General features: G+C 40.6%; 1 protein-coding gene across 4 annotated transcripts; it reads left to right on the top strand.

The window, feature by feature from the left end:
• The first annotated feature begins 917 nt into the window (after positions 1-917).
• LOC107373492 (complement C1q-like protein 2) lies at positions 918-20,915 on the top strand. 4 transcript variants are annotated; one of them, XM_070545158.1, is made up of 7 exons: positions 918-1,192; positions 1,263-1,313; positions 1,444-1,506; positions 1,713-1,796; positions 2,134-2,265; positions 11,110-11,205; positions 11,908-12,823. In XM_070545158.1, exons 1-6 carry the CDS (start codon positions 1,132-1,134, stop codon positions 11,127-11,129), a joined length of 411 nt encoding a protein of 136 aa, XP_070401259.1. In that variant the 5' UTR covers positions 918-1,131; the 3' UTR covers positions 11,130-11,205; positions 11,908-12,823. The 4 variants fall into 4 exon arrangements, with proteins under 4 accessions (XP_070401259.1, XP_070401257.1, XP_070401258.1 ...); XM_070545156.1 differs by adding an exon at positions 2,443-4,552 and having other exon boundaries at positions 11,110-12,823; XM_070545157.1 differs by having other exon boundaries at positions 11,110-12,823.
• The last annotated feature ends 758 nt before the right edge of the window (positions 20,916-21,673 follow it).

The raw sequence follows: 21,673 nt of genomic DNA, 5'->3' as shown, positions 1-21,673 counted from the left end.
TGAAGCCTAAATGTGTTCACTAGTTAACTAGTGCGCATTTCTGCTGTCACTAGTTAACTAGTGGGCACATTTTCACCCTCGATATTTAACTAGTTGACACAAACATGCCTAACTAGTTAACTAGTGGACAGAAATGGCTTACATGTTCATGACAATTCTGGCTGATATCCTGATATCAGAATAAATGCTCATTTGGCTTGCCATAGCATCCCTCACACCACCAACAAACATGTACACAGCAACTTTAATTTTGATAAGTAAAAAATAAGTTGTTTTTAACCAGTAAGTCATTAAATGGGTCAGTTGATGCATTAGCTTTGTCTTCAGTTTAAGGGCAAAGTCATTCTAGAGGAAAATAATGACGCTGTAGTAAAAATAAAGTCAATGTTATTTCCTCCCATAATAGTATTGATTGTTTCCCTGGAAACAACACTGTTTGTTTGTTTGGAACTGAGCCTTTTTCTGAATCTAAAACAGAAACTCATAATCTCTCAGAATAGTTTTTTTTTATTTCTAACTATCTCATTATTTACCTTCTTTAATTACAATTTTCATTTTTTTATTTTATGATGCAAAGAGCTAAGATTAGAGAATTTGAGTTGTTAATGCATCAGACAACATTTAATTTCACACTGATTTTCATTTTCATCTCCTATCTGATCTCCATTAAAACTGCAGCAAACATCTCAGAAAAGCAAATGGAACCTCTGAGAGGAGGACGAGACTTGTAGATTCAGAAACAAACTCAGTTTACTATATTATATTATAAATTATATAAATGTAACTTGTTGCTTTAAGGCCAAAATTGTGCTTTTTATTATAATAAAATAAGTTCAAAGTACCAAGTCATATCACCTTAGAGTCAGTTAATATTTAAGCAAACAAAAGCTGTATTTAAGGCTTGAGTCACACAGAAAGCACAAAGCTGACCTGCAGAGCCTGACAGGAAATGGATGTAACAGTGTTTTTTACACTGTTGTTAATCTGCTCTCTTACTGAGGCTCAGCTTCAACAACAACCTGATCCTGACTCAAATTCATATTTGAAGCCAGCAGGTTCACACGTAGAGCAGGAAATCCCTCAGAGCACCAACAAACATGTACACAGGACATCAATGCTGTGCTGAGAGAGATGAGCGCCTCACTGGCTGGACTGAAGGTGGAGGTGAAGTACTTACAGAAAGAAAATGAAGGTATGTTTACTAAGTACAGCTAGAGTAATTTAATAGAAATAATACTGATGCTTGATCTTTGTTTCCTAAGTATTAACAGCTAAAACACGAGAACTGGAGCTGCTGAAGCAACAGGACCAAGGTATTAGAAACGATGAAAATAACAGTAGATGTAAAAGTTACAAATCAGAAATCAGAAGGGGCTTTTTACTTGTAAGTGCTACTTTTGGTTACTGTTTAAAAAACAGTTAATTGTTTTCTTAACTTTCTAGCAAATAAAAAAGAACTGGAGTCACTAAAGAGAGAGCTGGACAAGTTGAAGCAACAGGACCAAGGTATTTACTGTTCATCATTTATTGTTAAGTAAACTAATGGCTTTTTTAAACGTTACACATCTATATTAATCAGGACAAAAACAAAGCAAACAATGTTCATCTTTAAAAGACCCTAGTCAAATTGTTCATGTATAATGTACAGTGAAATCTGTCTGGTTTTAATTTTTTTTTTGCCATCTTATTGTTTTTGCTTTCTGTAATTTCAGCTCATGAAGGAGAACTGATCACCATTAAAGCCTCCGCAAACATCACTGAAAACCAAGTGGAGGCTCTGAGAAGAGAAGGAGAAGGTTTGTTAACCCTCTGGAGGCAGATGTTGCAGATTTGCATTGTTAAAACCTACCTACCTGGTTACTCCACAAACGTATTTCATGAGCAGTTTTTAACTCAGAAGTAGCCCTGAAGGACTTAGTTGTTCGTCATTAAAACTTGTTTTGAGCCAGAGAGGGTTAAAACAAAACAAAGATAATCTATAAAATTAATATGGTACAATTGCTAATGCAAAAGTTTAACTGAACTCAGTAATTGTTTTGACACCCAATATTTTGAGGGGTTTTTTTTTAGCTCAGAATGTAAAACTTATCACCAAATAATTTTGAGAAAACTAATGAAGTTTTTGTGTCTCAGTGAAACAAGTCGCTTTCTCATCCTCTCTGATGGACTCAGGCGCAGGAGATATTGGACCTTTTAATGCTCAAACACCTCTGGTCTTCAGACGTGTTGTTACTAATATTGGAAATGCCTACAACCCAAATACAGGTACTCAGTTTCACTAAATACTATTAATTCATTCATTTTCTCTGAACACAGCGAGTAAGAATAAATGTGAACTTGATTTTATCTCCAGTCCATCATGGACGGATAACCCTCTCTCACACAAATTTAGACTAGCCACATAACCTAACATTCATGTTTTCATTAAAACATATTTTACAGGTTTTTTCATCGCTCCTGTGAGAGGAGTCTATCACTTTGAGTTCTACATTCATGGCGGTGGACATGCTTCACATGGTTCAGGAGCTGCATTGTTTAAGAATGGAGAACATATCTTTATTGCATACGAGCATCAGTCTTCCTATTCTGTTAATGCTGCCAATGGTGTCACACTTCTGCTGGAGGTTGGAGATGTTGTGTTTCTGCGTCAGTGGCAAAATTCAAGGATTCATGACAGTCGCAACCATCACACCACCTTCAGTGGTCACTTGATTTTCACCATGTGAGCAACAGATTTAAGATCACATGTTTCATTTACCTGTAGAGGTCAATGCAATATAAAATGAGTGCCTATCAGCACTAACCATAGCATTAGACCACCGCTCACGTATAGAAGTCAATCACAGAAGTTGCTCGAGCGTCTGAGGACGTACCTCAGTGTGTGTAGAGTTGGCGACCTTTCTCATGCACAAGTAAGTCTTTAAAATATAAATATATGAAAACATAACATGAGCATTATAATTGTAAAAAATGTGTTTTAGCTCTGTTTTGTTGGCTGGAAGTGCGCATTCATGAATAAGAGTTATTTTTTTGGCTATAAATATGGAAATGAAACTACGTCTTGGTGTGATACACTTGTCAGCCACTAGATGGTGCCATCAGGAAAAAAGGAATTATCCGGACACCTCCTTTAAGTAAACTGCTCATTCATGACAAACTGGAATCTGTACTAAACCCTTTGTGTAGAAGAAGAATGGAAGTTTTTATTTAAGTTGTTTTTTATTCCACTCATTCTTACTTTCATATCTGTTGTATGTTCATGTATATAATTAGAGATGTACCACCATAATTTTTCAGTTTGGAATTCCCTAGTTTGTGTGAACATACTTAAATGTGTGACTATGTTTACGTTTGTCATCATTCCTGTTATGTTGTTTGTTTGTTTAGGTTGATTCAGAACAAACAACGTTGTAGTTTATTTTTACAAAACTTCAATAAAATCTGTTCTAATCACCAAAGAGCTAATGGAACTGCACTCTGGGTTTGTCAAAGTTTAGGAGGATTGGAACCAAGGATTCAGAGAACACATACATAAAAGAGGATTTATTTCAGGAAAACAGGATCCTAGCAGGACAGGAGTGACTTCCTGGATTTAATGAAACAGACACAACTTTTATTTACCTGGCTGGACTGGACTGGACCAGGCTGTGGGCTGCATACAGGTGTTGTAGAGGGTCTGGTTCTGTTGTGGCTGCAGGGAGCCGAAATCATGGTGAACACACATGGAGATAATCAAATCGGCACACGTAAACATACTTTGGTGACTGAGTGCAGAAATGTTGTACTTGTATAGTGCTTTTCGGAGTCAGAGGACTCCAAAGTGATTTACACTACAGTGTATCATTTACACACACACATTCACATACAAAAATTAATATATTTTCCTCCTAAGATTCTGCTCTGCTTCATTTACAACTCTAGAGGTCTTTCTTCTAATAAATAACTTTCACTAGTTGTTGTTGGATAAAAATTGTGGTAATCAAACAGAGTTTATCATCGTTATTTACATTTAAATTAGTAATGCCTCCCTCCTGCAGCTAATCAAGGCCAGACTGGATGTCTCCATGGTCCTGCTGTGAAACCTCTTTGAAGTATTCCCTTTTGTCTTCCGTGATAAGTAGGTGTGGTTATCTCTGGTGATGTGATTCCTAATAAAAGCTCTCGACAGCTTTACCTCTATGTGAGAACAAACCGCCTCTGACTCTGGTGTGTATGTTTCACCCTTTGCAAAGTTGAATTTGTTGATTGATTGTATGCTGAATATAATTAAGCAACTTATTAATCTAATCCCTCTGTGTATGCTCTGACTTTCTTTGAGGTAATTTTGGGAGTAATATAAAATTATCCAAAATTCATTGGTGGAGAATGCGGGCAGCGCAGAGCCTATAGGTGGAAGATTGTCTCCAGGGAGCCGTGTGGCGCCAATTCTACATCTAAAGTCCGGGAGCCTGCAAATTGTCTCATCGGCCGGCTAAATAGCTCTGCAGACGGACTTTCATCGACAGGCTCTCGCGCTCGAATCCCGGCCGAGTCTGCTACGCAGAGGGAAAAAGTGAGTACCTAAAAATTGCACCCTTTTATTTCATAATAACTAGTTGACAGTGTGGTTTTACGCTGGTAGTGATTTTTTGCCATTCACGCACGAAATACGTTTCGTGCCCCAGCAAAGGACTGGGCTGAGAGTCGCTGGACTTTGTCCTGGACTCCGTTTGCCACTGAGAGAACAGAGTAAACGTGAGGAAGGTTGTAATTAGTCCACGTCAGCGTACCTGGACACCCCACGACGGACAGAGAAAGTACATGTGGGTTGTAATAGAGTTGAATGTGCAGAATCACTATGAAAGCTCACTGTTGCTGGAATTGTTTAATATTTCTTGGTGCTACGAAGGTACACATAAATTAATCACCGCTAAAATTGGTCAAAATAATCTCAAGTCGGTCTAAATTTGCCATTGCTGTGTGATTTGTTGTGCTGCTGGCATCGTGGGATGCGTTCCATTTCTGAGTGGTCAGGATTGCCATTTCTGGTTGTGCAGAACGTTGTGGTTCTGTGATTCGTTGCTGAAAAATTGTCAACAGTCGTTTTGTGAGTATATGTGTTGTGTTGTGGTTTTAAAAATTGTGCCGAAGCGCTAAAAAACACGGCTGGGAACGTTGTTACGGCTGTCGATAGATTGCATCTCTCTCTGTGTGTGTGTGATAAAACCTGCAGGTTTGTGCTGTGTGTGTGTGTGTGTTGATTCGGCTGCTGTCTTGCTGCGTTTGTGTGTGTGTGAGCCGGCTTTGAGTGTATGAATCAGCTGAGTCTGTTGTGAGAGTGCGAGGAAGAAACGGAGGAGTATTTGCTAAATTTGAACCATTTTAATATAAGCATAAGCAGTCTGATTGATTGTATTTTTGTTACTATTCATATTAGACGTTACCAGCGCTCGTCCAGCCTGCTTTACAAAATCAGTACAAAATAACTTAGGTACAATGGGAAATTCTAAGTCTAGAACCAAACTGGAGGGAGATTTAAAATATATGTCCTGTAAACATCCAGATAGTTTGAAATTTATGGATAAATGGCAGAAAAAATACAAAGTGGTTGGAACATTAAGAGGTTACCAGTGGCATAATTTAGTTGATATATGCAACGTTAAAGTTGCAGCAGCCACTGGCAAAAGGAGGCTGGCTAAGAGCAATTAAAGATTGCAACAATTTGGCGTGACGAAACAGATAAAAGAATGAGAGATATTCAAATTAGCAAAGACAAAAAGAAAGAAAATGACATGTATGTGCTAAGAAAATATGTGATGAATTATCCCTTAGTCATCCTCCACCACATCAGGCATCAGGTCCCCAGCATGGGGCTATGGGGCCTGCAGGGGCTGCGGGGGAAGCTGTACCCCCCTCCACAGTTCTGGTGGAGAGCAGAACTGAACCGGAGGAGAAAGCCATGGTCAGTATGGAATCTCCTGACCCTTCTGTCCCCCCCCCCCCCCCCCCCCATTAAACATGAAGAGCAACTAGGCACTAAACCTAAAATGGAAAAAGAGTATCCCGCATCCAGTGTTGTGACACAACAGCAGAAAAGGGATAAAGAGAAATCTGGTAGCTTACATCCTCATCAGGAGGAGGACTCTGATTGTACTTCAGATGACGAAGACAGGGGAGAAGCTTATCCTATGGTTCAGGTCCCACAAATGACGGGTCTCAGCAGTATGTGTTTAGACCCTGGTCCCTTAAGGATGCAAGGGAAGTCGCTGAGCAGGTTACACCTCACACTGATGATCCAGAAAAATGGGCCTTAGATATGCTAGACATAATTCACTCCTATCGCTTGAATGGGCATGAGTTAGGTCAGCTGGCTCAAGCAAGCCTTCAAAAGCATTGGCATGGAGTTCGGGGCCAATATACGGGTAGACGCCCCAACGGAGCTGTGGCTTTGTATGAGAAAGATCAAGTAACAGGGGACCTAATTGGAGATTTAAGGATCCAGTTTGACATTTTAGTCACAAAATTAAAACAGAATTTTAAGAAAGTTCCGAAATTAACACAGTTGTCTGCAATTAAACAAAAACCTGATGAGTCGGTCGATGATTTCCGTTCGAGATATCAGACCCAGTTCAACATTCACAGCGCCATTCCACCTGATGATAATGTGGATGGGGCTTATGTGAGATATTTGTGCGCTGAGCTGCTGAAAGGGTTCCGGCCTGAGATTACTGCACGGATTAAAGAACATTTCATTTACTGGGAAACGTACAATTAACGACCTGATGATAAATGCCAGACATGCGGAGCAAGTCATTCAGGATAAAAATAAACCAAAAACTCCTAAGACAGGCCCACAAATCTTTCTAGAAGATAACACTGAGGAAGGAGCTGTGTATTATCAGCAAGGTAACAACAGGGGTAAAATTAAACATCAGGGAGGTGGTCGTAGCAACAATCGGAGACAATGGGCCTCTTTAGGCCGCTCGAAACCATCTGGTTGTTCGATGTGTGGAGGTCGGGATCATATCTCCCGTAACTGTCCTTGTTGGATTTGTGGAGGTCGGGGTCATATCTCATATGACTGCCCTTCTAAGCCACGCGGCCCAAATAACAAACAACCCAACAGAGGTCCCAATAACGGCAGAGGTTTCCAATCACAGGGGAGCCAACCTAGTTATGAGCCTATCAATCCCAAACCGGATCACACCCGATTCAGACAGGAGCGAGGAGATGACTATCAGCAATGACTAGAGGCAGATTCTGAGGCCTGGACAGAGGAAAATGATGTGGTTGATTGCTGTGGCACTTGGGAATTACTTAATGTCTTGAAAGAAAAGCCATTTATCACAATTAATGTTCAAGGACAGAAAGTTGAGTTCCTTTGTGATTCTGGTGCATGCCGCTCTGTGATATCGTCATCAGATGTGAAATTATCCAGGTCTCGGAATAGCATATTGGTCAAAACTGCTGATGGACAAATCACTCGCTCATCTCTATCTGAACCGGTTTTGGTGGATGACCCAGTGACAGGATTGGAAAGAAAAATCTCTCTGGTCATAGCGCCAGACTCCCCGCTAAATCTGTTGGGCAGAGACCTCATGTCAATGCTAAAAATCTCTATTGTCCCCATAAAAGATGGCATGAGAGCTATTCGGGTGGCTGAGGATTGCTGTTATCTCCATGACCCTACAGGCGTATATTATTCTTTGCAAGTCTCCGTTGAAGCAAATCTAGTGGAAACAGAGCTTATTATGAAAACATTGCGTCCAGTACTGAACAACACAGCTAGAGATGAAATGGCCTTATCACAGCTGCATGTAACTATGGCCCTCAGGCCAGAGCAAGATTTACCATACCAAAGACTTTTCTTACCTCTGTCCCCAATTGTGTTGGCTACCTCCTATCTGATAACAAACGGAGAGTCAGACTCTGCGATTTCTGTGTTACTCCCTACCAACATGAAAGCATTTCATGAGTTGCCAACTCCTCCACACATTTCTTTGACAAAGGGCAGCTCCTCACGCTGGAAGGACTTAGGATACATGATTAGCATAGCGTCAAAGGCCACAGATTTCACCCCAGTTCAACCTGATAAAAAGGATTTATGGCAATACAGTGAAAGCACAGATCTCTACCGGTTTCCTCTGATTGTCCCCCTTCAGTGTGAAACTGCTGTTAGCCCATTGAAGTGACAGACTGACTCTGTGTTGTTATCGGATGAGGAGGAGGAGCAACTTAAACAAATTCCTGAAACACTCTGGTCTGCAGGCCAGACTGATGTGGGCCTTTTGAACTCTATCTCTCCTGTGGAGATCAAACCAAAATCCGAGTTCAGACCAAGAGTTAAACAGTATTCTTTGTCACCTGAAGCAGAAAAAGGCATTGCTCCGGTGATTTCAGATCTCCTGGAAGCTGGAGTTATCAGACATTGTCCTGATTCTCCATGTAACACACCCATCTGGCCTATAAAAAAGGGAGATGGAAAAACTTGGCGCATGATTCAAGATCTTAGAATGGTCAACACCGCGGTCCAAACACGTGCCCCACATGTACCTGACCCCCACACGTTGTTAAACTCCATCAAGTCTTCCAGGAAGTACTTTTCTGTGATTGATCTGAGCAATGCGTTTTTCAGTGTTCCTGTTCATCCTGACTCACAGTTTTGGTTTGCTTTCACCTACAAAAACTCGAAGTTTACTTTCACTCGTTTACCACAAGGATATTCGGATAGTCCCACTATTTTTACTCAAGCAATTACTAATTGTCTAGCGGACTTTCAATGTTCAGCAAATTCACAAATCCTTGTATATGTGGATGACATTTTGGTTGCTTCAGACGATGCTGAGTCTTGCCTCAGAGACTCTCTCGCTTTGCTGCAGCATCTTCACATTACTGGGAACAAAGTTAATAAGACAAAACTGCAATGGGTCAAAACCACCGTCCAGTATCTTGGACACACTTTGACGGGTGAAGGTAGGCAAATCCAGTCAGGAAGACAGGAAACCATTTTGAACACCCCAAAACCCCAGACTAAAAAGCAAATGATGCAGTTTTTAGGTCTTGCTAATTACTGCAGACAATACATTCCTTATTATGCAGAAAAAACTCAGCCCCTTTCTGAAATGATTTATGGCCAACAAATGGAAATGAGTGATAAGCTTTCCTGGACTCCCTTAACAGAAGCAGCTTTTGTAAATCTGAAACAAGATATCCATTCCAGCACAACTCTGGTTTTGCCTGACTATTCTAAACCTTTCACTCAAACTGTTGATTGTAAAAATGGGTTCATGACATCTGTTTTGCTGCAAAAACATGGTGATAAACAGAGGCCAGTTGCTTTTTACTCTTAAGAAGTTGGATCAGGTAGCTCACGCTTTACCTATCTGTGTACAAGCTGTGTCAGCGGCAGCGCTCGCTGTCTTGTGTTCTGCAGACGTGGTGCTGTTCCACCCTCTAACTCTATTAGTGCCACATGCTGTGGACGTGTTGTTGTTGCAAGGTAGACTAGGTTTGTTATCTCCTGCTAGACATCTGAGCTACACGGCCATTTTGATGTCTCAGCCCCACATCACTATTCAGCGATGCAACATCCTAAATCCTGCAACCCTGTTGCCCACTCCAACTGATGGGGACCCACACAACTGTATTGAAGCCACTGACACTTTACAGCTCCCCAGACCCGATCTAAAGGACACACCACTCCCTGATAGTTTGATATGATTTGTGGACGGATCATGTTCCAAAACAGAGACAGGCAAAACTCAAACGGGATATGCTATTGTGCAAGCATCTGACCAAGTGATAGAAGCCAAATCTTTACCACCTCATTTCTCAGCTCAGGCTGCTGAGATAATTGCTCTGACCAGAGCATGTGAGCTGGCTTCTGGTCAGCCTTTGTCAGTCTATACTGACAGCCAATATGCATTTTCTACTGTGCATTGTTTTGCTAAGCAGTGGGAGCGTCGGGGAATGGTTACATCCTCTGGAAAGCCCATTACACATTCTCAACTCCTTCTCAGACTCCTTAAAGCTGTCCTGTTGCCTTCAGCTCTTGCAATATGTAAATGCCAAGCCCACACCTCAAGAACGGATTCGGTTTCCTGTGGGAACAGATTTGCTGATGAGGTAGCAAAGTCTGCGTCCCAGGGCATTTTTGGTTCTTCAGACTTATTCACTATTCAAGCATCTGATTCCCTTATTGATCACACGGTTTTGACTGACATGCAGACGCACGCCCCAGCTGCTGAAAAACACCTTTGGCAGGTTAAAGGTGCAACTTTGTCTCCAGATGGTCTCTATGTTACACATGGTAAACCTGTTCTGCCGAAGTCCCTGTTTAAGGCTGCTGCTCTGGTGGCACATGGCCCATGTCATGTGTCAACAGGAGGGATGAGCCATTTAATTAAGCAGCATTCTACAACTTACAACCTTGAATCCTATCTCAGGCACTTCTGCAGATCATGTGTAATTTGTGCAAAACACAATGCTCAGGGAAATGTAAGACCAAAGAGAGGGCGTTTTCCCCAGGCAAAATACCCGTTCCAAATGTTGCACATGGATTTCATTGAGTTAACACAGAGTGGTCCCTACAAATATTGTTTGGTCATTGTTGATGTTTTTTCCAAATGGGTTGAGATTATACCGACAGCAAAGAATGATGCTCTAACAGTAGCCAAAGCCTTATGCAAAACCATAGTTGCTAATCACGGCGTTCCAGAAGTTATTTATTCTGACAATGGACCTCACTTTGTGAATTAGGTCATTCAGAATATGGCTGCTCATTTGGGAATCAAATTAAAGAATCATTGTGCCTATCATCCTGCCAGTGCTGGCCTTGTTGAGCGTAATAATGCTACCATAAAGTGCAGGCTCAGAAAATGCATGACAGAAACTAAGAAGCCGTGGCCAGAATGTTTAGATTTAGTAAAGCTTTACATGAGAATAACACCTACTAATCTAGGACTAACACCTTTTGAGATCATTTATGGCAGGCCCTATAGACTGCCTTTGGTTAACAAAGACTTACAGAAGACTGAAGATGAACTAACCTTGGCTGATTATATGAAAATGGTTATTTTGTCCAAATCTCAAACTGCAAATACCTGGCCTGTTTCTTCTCCTGTGTTGCAGGACAAGACTCCTGCAGTTAAGCCTGGGGACTGGGTCTTCATTAAGGTCATAAAAAGGAAAAACTGGACCAGTCCCAAGTGAGAATGACCCTTCCAGGTACTACTGGCTACTCCCACTGCTGTGAAAATCGCTGAGCAAAACACCTGGATTCATCTCTCACATTGCAAACTACACAAGCATCTGGATTAATAGACACGGGTTAGGAAGAAGTCCAGCTTCAAAGGGGCTTTGGTGTTTAGACCCAGAGCATCTCAATGCGAGGTGAAGACGTACACAGGTACGAGATCCCTAACTCCTAGCGGTCAAACTTCTCGTTAGGAGAAGGCTATTAATCCAGTTGTTTGCATCATCATCCACGACCATGAAGCTCTCCACCACCATTTTAATGTTTGTTACGGTCCAATGGACCCTGAGAATTGCCCACACCACACAAGCAAATCCTGCTCCTATAAATATCCACAACGCACACCAAAACACCTGGTACCACATGGTAAATCTAACCGCCAAAAGACTAGGATTTAATAACAGTTGTTGAGGGTCTGACCTCATGAGGAAATTACTATGCAGTGATTTTCTCCAAAATGACTGTGCTTAAATTGCTCTGAAAAGCAAATAATCACATCATCGCCAAGAAACTTCATTTCCCATGATGCTTTGCACACGGAAGCATTGGGACGATGTGACCGCCTAATACCAGAAACACGTTCTGCGCATGTGCGGGAGGCCGTGGAGCTTTTCCCGCGAACTAAGACCATAAATCTTCAGCAAAGACAAAGAAAACTCCGTTCTTTTGCCCAGGATACCTGGCGGTAAGGACACGCTTGTCGAACGCTCCGACAACTTGAGCACGCGGAAGCTCTAAGTGCCCAAGTTGAGCCACGCAACCGCTGGAAACCACTCCAACTCCATCGGGACCTGACTGGGAACGAGCGGAGCTCCATCCAGCTCTCAGAGACGCTGTAAGTTGTCAAACTCAGCACAAAAGAAACTTCGTTCTCTTTGTGTCCAGCCCGTGGAGAAACACTCACGGAGAACGCCAAACAACGGAGAAAGCATCAAACCGACGGACGACGCCGAAAGCTGCGGAGAAACACGGAGAACCGTCAAATCAAACAGCGGGGGACGCCTTGCTGTTCTGGTGATCAGAAAACTCATTTCTCTCACTCCTTTTCTTCTCCCGTTTCCTCTATAGTCCAGAATAAGCAATAAAACCGCGCTATTGCTCAAAAGTAGCTTCGTGTTTTCCTCTTTCGCTCCCAATACGTCCGTCGGGTCATTTTGAAAGAATAAACTGCTTATTTATCATTGTTTGAATATCTTTAAATGTTTCCTACTATGGCCAAGTGGTGAAACTAAAAGATATTAACTTGTGATTAATCTTTTGTGTTGTTTCATGATCCTTTGAAATGTTTTGAGTGATTTAAGGTTAAGTTACTACTGATTCTAAGTGCTTTGGAAGTTAAAGTGCAAGTTGCCACCCACACTTTAGCCAGACAAAGGGGTCAGCCATCTTGTATTCAAGACTCCATTTTGAATCCATACACACGCACACACACACACACACTCTACTCCTTTGTGAGAACAAAGGACCCCATTCATACATCCTCCATCACACGCAAACACATCCATCTTCAATCATATCAAGTGGTTATTATTCATTTGTTCCATTGTTTATTCATTTAACAAATTGTTTAATTAAACGTTATAAAATTCAGATTTTCGTCTCCAGTAGCTTTGTTGTGTCAAAGAGAAGTCTCTGCTCCGAAGATTCTACGAACTTCAAGAAAGACTGATAAGAGTTTTGGATTCAATTTTTCCCCGGTTGAAGGGGAATGGTGCCCCGTATATCTAAGAATATCTTAATTAATTAATAAATCAGTAAATATTCCCATATTTACAGAATTTATTGAAGAATCCAAAAGTAAGTTAAAGCTTACGAATTATTCGCTCCTAATAACCCCAACACAGTTGTTATATCTGCTCCTGGATCCCCCATCATTCAATGGAAAATCCCACGATGACAGCTATTCCCGCCTCACTGAATGACACCATATGTCTACTGCACGCCAAAACCCGCCAAGCCTTTGAGATACGGGAGTGCACCATTCCTCACTGCTGCTCTCCTCAGCATCAACAGAGACGCTGGACACGCCCCACCAACTACTCTGCATCAACTAACTCATCCATCTCCAAAGGACTGCATCTTCTCCGTCTCACAGGTAAAGACCCATTCTGCATCTCCGTCTCCTGCTCAAACTCCATGACCCAGTTGGACAGATCCACCTGTGATGACACTCTCTCAGGAGACGGATGGACTGTGAGATCTCGCACATCACACACAAAGAAACATTGGTTGACACTCCGGGTTAGTGCTCCTGGTTACATTATCATAAATGTGACCTTGTTAAGCCTTGTAATGACTGGAAAACCCTACTACACGCCTTGGGAGTCACATGAACATTTTCTAGAAGTCCCCTCAATCATGGGAATGGGGACCCCTGAAGGATACATCTGGAAGTGCGGAAACTCTCTCTATCTGTACCTGCCACGCGACTGGTGTGGCACCTGCAGCTTGGCTCGACTGCAACCCTCCTCATATGTCATCACCGAGGAAGGGGCCGTCCTTACGAGGACACCAGAGCTGGACAGAATTAAGAGGGAATTTAAACCTGTTAAAGTCTTCCGCCCTTTCTCCAACAACGACGGCCACAGACCTCTCTACGGTGACTCCAAAGGTATCCTCTACACACTCTTTCCCCAGCTAGGAACTGCCAACCTGATGAAACGAATGAATGAAGTATGGTGGACCCTCGAAAACATCACCACTGTACTCTCTGAAATGACCTCATTCCTGGCTGACAACCCCGAGCAAAAAGCGATGAGAACGATGTTGATGCAGCACCAACTTGCCCTAGACATTCTGTTTGCCTCAGAAGGCGGTCTCTGTGCAAAAATTGGCGAACACTGCTGTACTTTTCTCCCTTCATCACATGACAACTGGACTCTGATTCACGACCGTGTCAGACAAATTGGAGATTTCCTGAAATCCAAAGAATCAACTGAGGGATCCTGGAGTTTTATGAGTTGGCTGGTATCTGGTAACTGGTATCAGCTTTTGTCAAAGTTTCTTACGCCTGTTATTGTTATCCTGGTCATGATTTGCATAATTTTAGGCTGTGTGCTTCCGTGTTTGAAGAATATGGTAAGCAAACTGATGACAAATACCTTGATCCAATACACACTCCTGAAGCAAAGAGAGGAGCTGACAGAAGGGGAATACATTGCCTAATAAAGTTGGTTTCCGTATGATTACAACAATGTAAATTGCAGTTTTTGTAACCATTGTTGTTTGATATTCTTGTTATCAACTCAGAGTTTATTATTATCCTTTAAATTTATTAGTTTACTCTTTAATTTTGCTTAATAATCATTTTAGAATTAAGTTGTTATTGATCATCTAGTTTAAATTCATTTTAAAACAAGTTGTTACTTATTTTACAACTTTTCTTGTTTTTTAAGGTCACTACATATTTTGTGATCTTATTGGTGTGTTAAGAGGTTAATTTTAATACTACATACATTAATCTTGAGTTGTTATTGTTTTGTTTTGCTACATGTAGTAGATGAACTATGGTTCCACAGGAAGGATTAGTAGATTTATTACTTTTAATGATGATTGTTCAAGATAAACTCCGTCTGAACAGGAGGGATATGTTGGATAAATATTGTGGTAATCAAACAGAGTTTATCATCGTTATTTACATTTAAATTAGTAATGCCTCCCTCCTGCAGCTAATCAAGGCCAGACTGGACGTCTGCATGGTCCTGCTGTGAAACCTCTTTGAAGTATTCCCCTTTGTCTTCCGTGATAAGTAGGTGTGGTTATCTCTGGTGATGTGATTCCTAATAAAAGCTCTCGACAGCTTTACCTCTGTGTGAGAACAAACCGCCTCTGACTTTGGTGTGTATGTTTCACCCTTTGCAAAGTTGAATTTGTTGATTGATTGTATTTTGATTATAATTAAGCAAATTATTAATCTAATCCCTCTGTGTATGCTCTGACTTTCTTTGAGGTAATTTTGGGAGTAATATAAAATTATCCAACAACTAACGGCAAGTTTATTTAAGAAAGACTGCCCCAACCTTTGCGAGCGACTAGCAAGACGTCCGCTGTATCCATGAGTGTTTATGGCTACTGCGGAGGGCACGTGCTTCCGGCTACTGTGTAGGTCACGTGTTTCCGGTTAGTGTGGAGCTGCACAGTGGCCGCAGCCAGACCCTTCTCCTTCGTTTTGATAACATTTTTGCTCAGTGGCATGATTTTTCCCTTACGTATACTAGAATCAAGAGTCATGGAACTGCTGTTGGAAAATTCACCCCCCTTTTGGTGCGATGCGAGTAGGGTTATCAGAGTCTTTGGTTGTAATAACATCCAGATTAGTGGAACCCTTGTGTGGTTTGATTTGGTTCCTGTGGACCCACTTATAAATGGGGTCTTTGTTTCTGCCGGTGATCTTGATTTGATACATGACCGGAGAGAGCTTTTCAGTTATCAGGTATGGACCTGACCACTTCTGCAAAAGTTTCTTAGCCAGCTTACCAGAGGTTGTTTTTGTGTGACCGAAACTGCACAATGCAGCGGGATCATCACGCTACAATAGAAAGGAATGTGAGAAAGAAACAACTCAAAAACACACACGAGCAGCAAAACAAGAAGCAGAAAGCACAATAAAGAAGTCAGCCGTAACAGATCACTGCACAAGAGAAAACCATGTAATGGACTGGGATAACAAAAGGATCATAAACACCGAACAACAGAAATGCAAAAATGGATAAAAGAAGCTATCGAGATAAGGAGACGTGGATATGGGACCATGAACAGAGACAATGGGGTTTACTCATTGGATCATGCATGGGACTGCATCATCGGAGAGGGGAGAGCGGGCAGCAGAGGGCGACAACGTCCTCTGCTGCCCGCGGATAAACGGAGTAGGAAGTGACGCCACCATCAGCGTCAGCTCTGAGGATGTTTGCAGCCGCAAACGAAACTGTCAGCAAGGTAAAGAGAAACCTTATCTGTGTTTAAAAAACAACCCAAAATGGAAACACACGCCTTCTTGAGATACAGAGGTTCTGATTTGTGGGTAAGAAAATATCTATGTGTCACGCGTTTGACTTAACTTTACTTTGTCCTTGTGTTTGGTGTAGATGGTGATGGCCTTGTCATATCAAAACATTACTGATCCATGTAGAAATTCATTTCACAGATTAATCAAACGTTCCATTTAGTGTTCATATAACATTTGTTCATCAACCAAATTATTCTTTAATGATTAATTAACCTATAAGTTTAAATGTTCACATCATATTTAAAAGTTAATTCTTTGATTAAGCAACTAATCCGAGCTGAGAGTGTTCACTTTATTCATAGGCATGAAGAGTCCTGTAGAACGATAAGGGAAGCTTGGACCTTGAGGAGGGAACATGATTGTTGACAGGCCCGGAGTGGCTAATCGGGAGGGTCTGGAGAATTCCCGGTGGGCCGCGCGATGTTTGGGCCGCATGGGCCGGTGCTCTCGTTTTTGTTTTTTATCATTTTATTTTTATTTTTTGGTGCCGGTGTTCAGTCATGGCACTGAGGCCGCCGGGCTGATCTCATACGCTCCTCCCGGCTGTCTCTACCTGCAGGCTGCAGCTCGGTTTTTTTTCTTTTTCCCCGTATGCGCCTGTGCGCACCACGTGACCACGCAGTTGATGGAAAGATGGAAAGTAGAAAGAGCAAGGGTGGCGCGGAGGAGGCAAGAATTAAAAAGAGAAAAGGGCTGGAAACAGATGCAGCTAAATGTGCAAAAATGAGCACTTTTTTTCTCAAACAAGCTTGCCGTCTTAAACTTCAAATGAAGATAAAACGGGTAAGGCAAGTCAAGATGTTAAACTTTACCGGCTGCAAATCACCATTCAAGTTAATTAAGCATCAATAATGAATTATATGGCGTCATGACATAACGTTATGTAATATAATTAACAGTATGATATGACTGATGCCACCAAACTGTCTTGTCAGAGTCAAACACAAGATCCAGTAGGCCTAATAAGCACCAGGCAGAAACCCACAATTCCAGAGCGGACATGTACAGGTAGGATTACTTATTGAGTCAGTGAACTGAATATTATTAAAATTTATATGATGAAAACTATCCTGGCTCTATATGAAAGTGTTCTAAAATGCTAGATGATTCAGCATTGATCAGAAAGCGTGTAAAAAAAGGAAAATGAATGCTGAATTGGGACAATTTTCACACAATGTAGTGTCAGAAGAAGAGCCAGGAGCCAGCAGTGAGGGTATTGCTCCTGTTGGGATAGAAGGTGAGCCAACTCATGTGCAAACATCAGTTTCATTATAATAATTTTAATGTCCAAATAATAGTAGGGACCTGTTGTATTTTTATTAGTAAATGCACAAAGCCCACAACAGATCGCTATTAGAATGAAAGTAAAATGAAATAAGCCTGCATATTTTGCCATAGAAAATATTTTCATTGGTTACAAAAAATGTGTTTTCCATATCAAATGTGCTAAAGCTTTACAGATGATTATTTTAATTGTGTGCAGGTGAGTCTAGGGAAACTGGAAAAAGTGTGAAAGGGAGTGCTGAGTCATTTCATTTTAAAGGTTTGAAAATCTCAGAACAGCTGTTTGAACAGAAGGTAGATTGTTATATTGTTAGAGAATGTGTTGTAAAGAACAATGTTGGAGATGTGCACTGATGTTCAAATAAACCTACATTGTAAAGCAACTCTTTCTTGCACTGAATTACAAGGCTTTACCGAGTAATGTGCTTTTGTAGACTATACACATAAAGTTCTAACATGATTTTAATAATAATTCGTTAAGTGGGCCGGTCTGGGGTCTGAAACTCCAGGGCTGAAAATGTGTCCCACTCCGGCCCTGATTGTTGACAATACGGTATCACGTGTTCAGAGCTGCAGAAAGACTCTGAGCTCCAGCTGATGGGACGCAGGATCCGGCAGATTAAAGGAAACATGCAGACGGTTGTCTCCATGTCGACCAGATATTGAAGGGTCAAACTGTACTTAAAACTGACCATTACATCAGGTAATAATTTTCTACATTTTTCAGCCAAGACAAAAGAGCTAGAGTTACAAAAGAGTGAGCTGGTCAAGTTAAAACAATAAGACCAAGGTATTACTGTTTGTCCTTCATTGTTAATAACATATGAAATAATCTTCTAATGGCCTAATTTAAACACCACACATCTGAGATACTCAAATATCCAGTTTTGTACAAATGCTGAAGATTTTTTTTTAACAAGGGTCAGACAGAAGGATCATTTATTCATGTGTGCAGGTTTTCATTCTTTAAAAATAATAAAGGAAATGTATAAAACTAATAGTTAAACTGAAATAAGTAATTTGTCAGTTCATGTTTTATATGTGGAATTTTAGCTCAGTACAGAGAACTGATCACCTTGCAATCAGCTTTGAGAAATTCATTGATAAAGTTTTTGTCTCTCAGTGAAACAAGTGGCTTTCTCAGCCTCTCTGATGGACTCGGGCTCAGGAGATGTTGGACCTTTTAATGCACAAACAGCTCTGGTCTTCAGACATGTTGTTACTAATATTGGAAATGCCTACGGCCCAAATACAGGTACTCAGTTTCACTAAATACTATTAACACATCGATCTTCTGCTACTCCAGTGAGAATCAAGGGGAACTGGGTTTTTTTCTCCAGTCCATCATGGACATGTCACACCAACCCTCACTCCCACTTAGTGAAAAGTTAGACTAGCCACGTAACCTAACATTCATGTTTTCATTAAAACATTTTACAGGTTTTTTCACTGCACCTGTGAGAGGAGTCTTATCACTTTGTGTTCCACATAAATGGACATGGACATGGACATGCTTTACATGCTACAGGAGCTGTGTTGTTTAAGAATGGAGAAAAGACCTTCATTGCATACGAGCGTCAGCCTTCCTATTTTGCTAGTACGACCAACAGTGTCATACTGCTGTTGAAGGTTGGAGATGCTGTGTTTCTGCGTCAGTGTGAAAATACAAGGGTTCATGACAGTCACAACCATCACACCACCTTCAGTGGTCACCTGATTTTCATCATGTGAGCAACAGATGTTAGAAAATCAGATGTTTTATTAGATCATTTCACACATTCAGCCATTTCATAATGTAACCCAGGCCATCACTGCATCAACCTGATGATGCAAATTTGTACATATTCATAATGTATACACCAGACGTGCGGACTCGAGTCACATGACTTAGACTCGAGTCAATATTTTAATGACTTCTGACTTGATAAAATCTATAAAGACTTACGACTTGACTGACTTGAACGCCAATGACTTGCAACTTGAATCGACTTGCATCTGTTGACTTGATGATTACTTAAGCATATTTGATATTTTGGCACAAAAATGGCACGACATGGACAAAAATCATAAATCAATGTTCGCTCTGGGTTTGATCTTGTACTGCTAAATGCAGCAGCACTTTGTTTAGAATCAGTTTCAGTTGCACTTTCTGCTTGTTTGAACAAACAAATAAAACTTTAAGAAGCTTTATTTCCGGAGTTTATTTATTATCATCGTAATTAAATTGAAGTTGAACAGATTACTTGAATATGACTTGAAAATTCAAAGTTAAGGACTTGGACTCCCACATCATTGACTTTGGACTCACCTTGGACTTGGTTGTCTTTGACTTGGACTTTATTTGATACTTGACTGGAAAGACGTGTGACTTACTTGTGTCTTGCAAAGCAGTGACTTGGTCACACTTCTGGTATACACACTCCCCCTTTAAAACATAACAGCCACTTTTCTGATGAAATTAGTTTGTTTCATCTAAACCAGACAGATAAGCAACAAATACATTTACCTTAGTCAACTAATATGAGACTAAAGCTAAAGCAAATTGGATGATTAAATTGTGACTGAAATTAAGCATAATTTTAGTCAAACGACTAAAACAAAAATGTAATTAAAATTTCTTGTCAAAAGGAACTCTGCTGACATCCTTTACTTAAGTAGAAGTATACCTGTATGAAAATATAGATAAAGAATTTCCCTCTTACTTTTGTACTTTCAGTAAAAGTACAAACAGTAAAAAAAATCACCTCAAATCACAGAGAACACTTTCTGGATTGTATTGAGGAGTTTATTTGAGCATTGTAGTGGCGGTTCCTTTGTCAACTCACTTCATATTTTCCAACTTTAAAAGCCACTGCTGCACTGTGGTAGTACGCAGGCAGATGAAGTTCAATGTCCAAACTCGAAAGCTGCGTTTTCTTCAAGGTTTATTTTCCAGGTTGGCAAGCAAAAAAAACAAACAAAAAAACACATATACTGTTTTCCATTGTTTCCTACTGCTTCTCCTGCTCTGGTAAAAACAAACAAACAAACAACAAAACAAAAAAAACCCACATACGCCCACCCCAGTGCATGCTGGCCCTATACCAGTGCCTACTTATACAAAATGGCCCAGTGAATTTTCCTGACTGACTTACAAAGGTAAACAACAAAACGAACTACAAAAATAAACAACTATTAATCTACAAAAAAACTTTATAAATGCTTCAAGAAATATAAAGTGTACTAATCACAAATTTAAAGAAAATACACAAACACTAACACAAGTATAAATAGCTCCAACAAGCATAATAACAAACATACATACAACAGCCCCCTATACAAATGTAGCCTCTGAGAGGAGGACCAGATTTTTAGATTCGGAAACAAACTGTTTTTACAAAAGTCACATTTGAATTAGTCGTTTTGTGACCTTTTTACAGAGGTGGAAAGACTACTAAAATTTCCTACTTAAGTGCGAGTACCAATACTTTGATCATTTTTTACCCAATTACAAGTAAAAGTACTTGCCTAAATTCTTACTTAAGTAAAAGTAAAAAGTATCGTAAACAAAATGTACTCAAAGTAAAAGTTACTTAGTTACATTTTTGTCAGCGTAAGGATGGCTACATCTAAGTAGTGCTAAATCACAACGCCAGGATTCACAATTCGCTCATGTGTGCGCGCGCACACACATACACACACACTCAGCTTGAAGGAGGGATTTCTATCCAATCAGTGAGAACAGGACGTGCACATTGATTGGACGAGGTTTTTCTAGGATGGTAAGTTTCTATTGTGGTTAAAATTATTCTTTATTTTGAGAAAAAAATATTTTTTAAGATGCCATCAGTGTGTGAGGTATCTCAATGTTTTCATGACAAAACTAACATGAGACTGTGCTCTAACCTGTCACATAATATAACAAGCCTAATGCAGTCAAACATTTCAGATGGACCGTATGACAGCTGCTAACGTTGGCCCTACCCTACTTTACCTCTACATTACAGTTCCTTTATTCGTGTCCATCCTAGAGCTCCTCTCTGACCTTCATGCTTATTTAGAGCAGCTGATTTGTAAAGCTAGCAGAGTTCATCCTTGGTGGTGGGTTCACTCACTCATTTAACCCTTCACCACTGAAATCAGTTTGTTCATTCCAATCTTCCTAAATCATC

The sequence above is a fragment of the Nothobranchius furzeri genome, chromosome 15, assembly GCF_043380555.1.
Source record: "Nothobranchius furzeri strain GRZ-AD chromosome 15, NfurGRZ-RIMD1, whole genome shotgun sequence".
Classification (NCBI taxonomy): Eukaryota; Metazoa; Chordata; class Actinopteri; order Cyprinodontiformes; family Nothobranchiidae; genus Nothobranchius; species Nothobranchius furzeri.
This window is presented reverse-complemented; position numbering and strand designations above follow the sequence as displayed.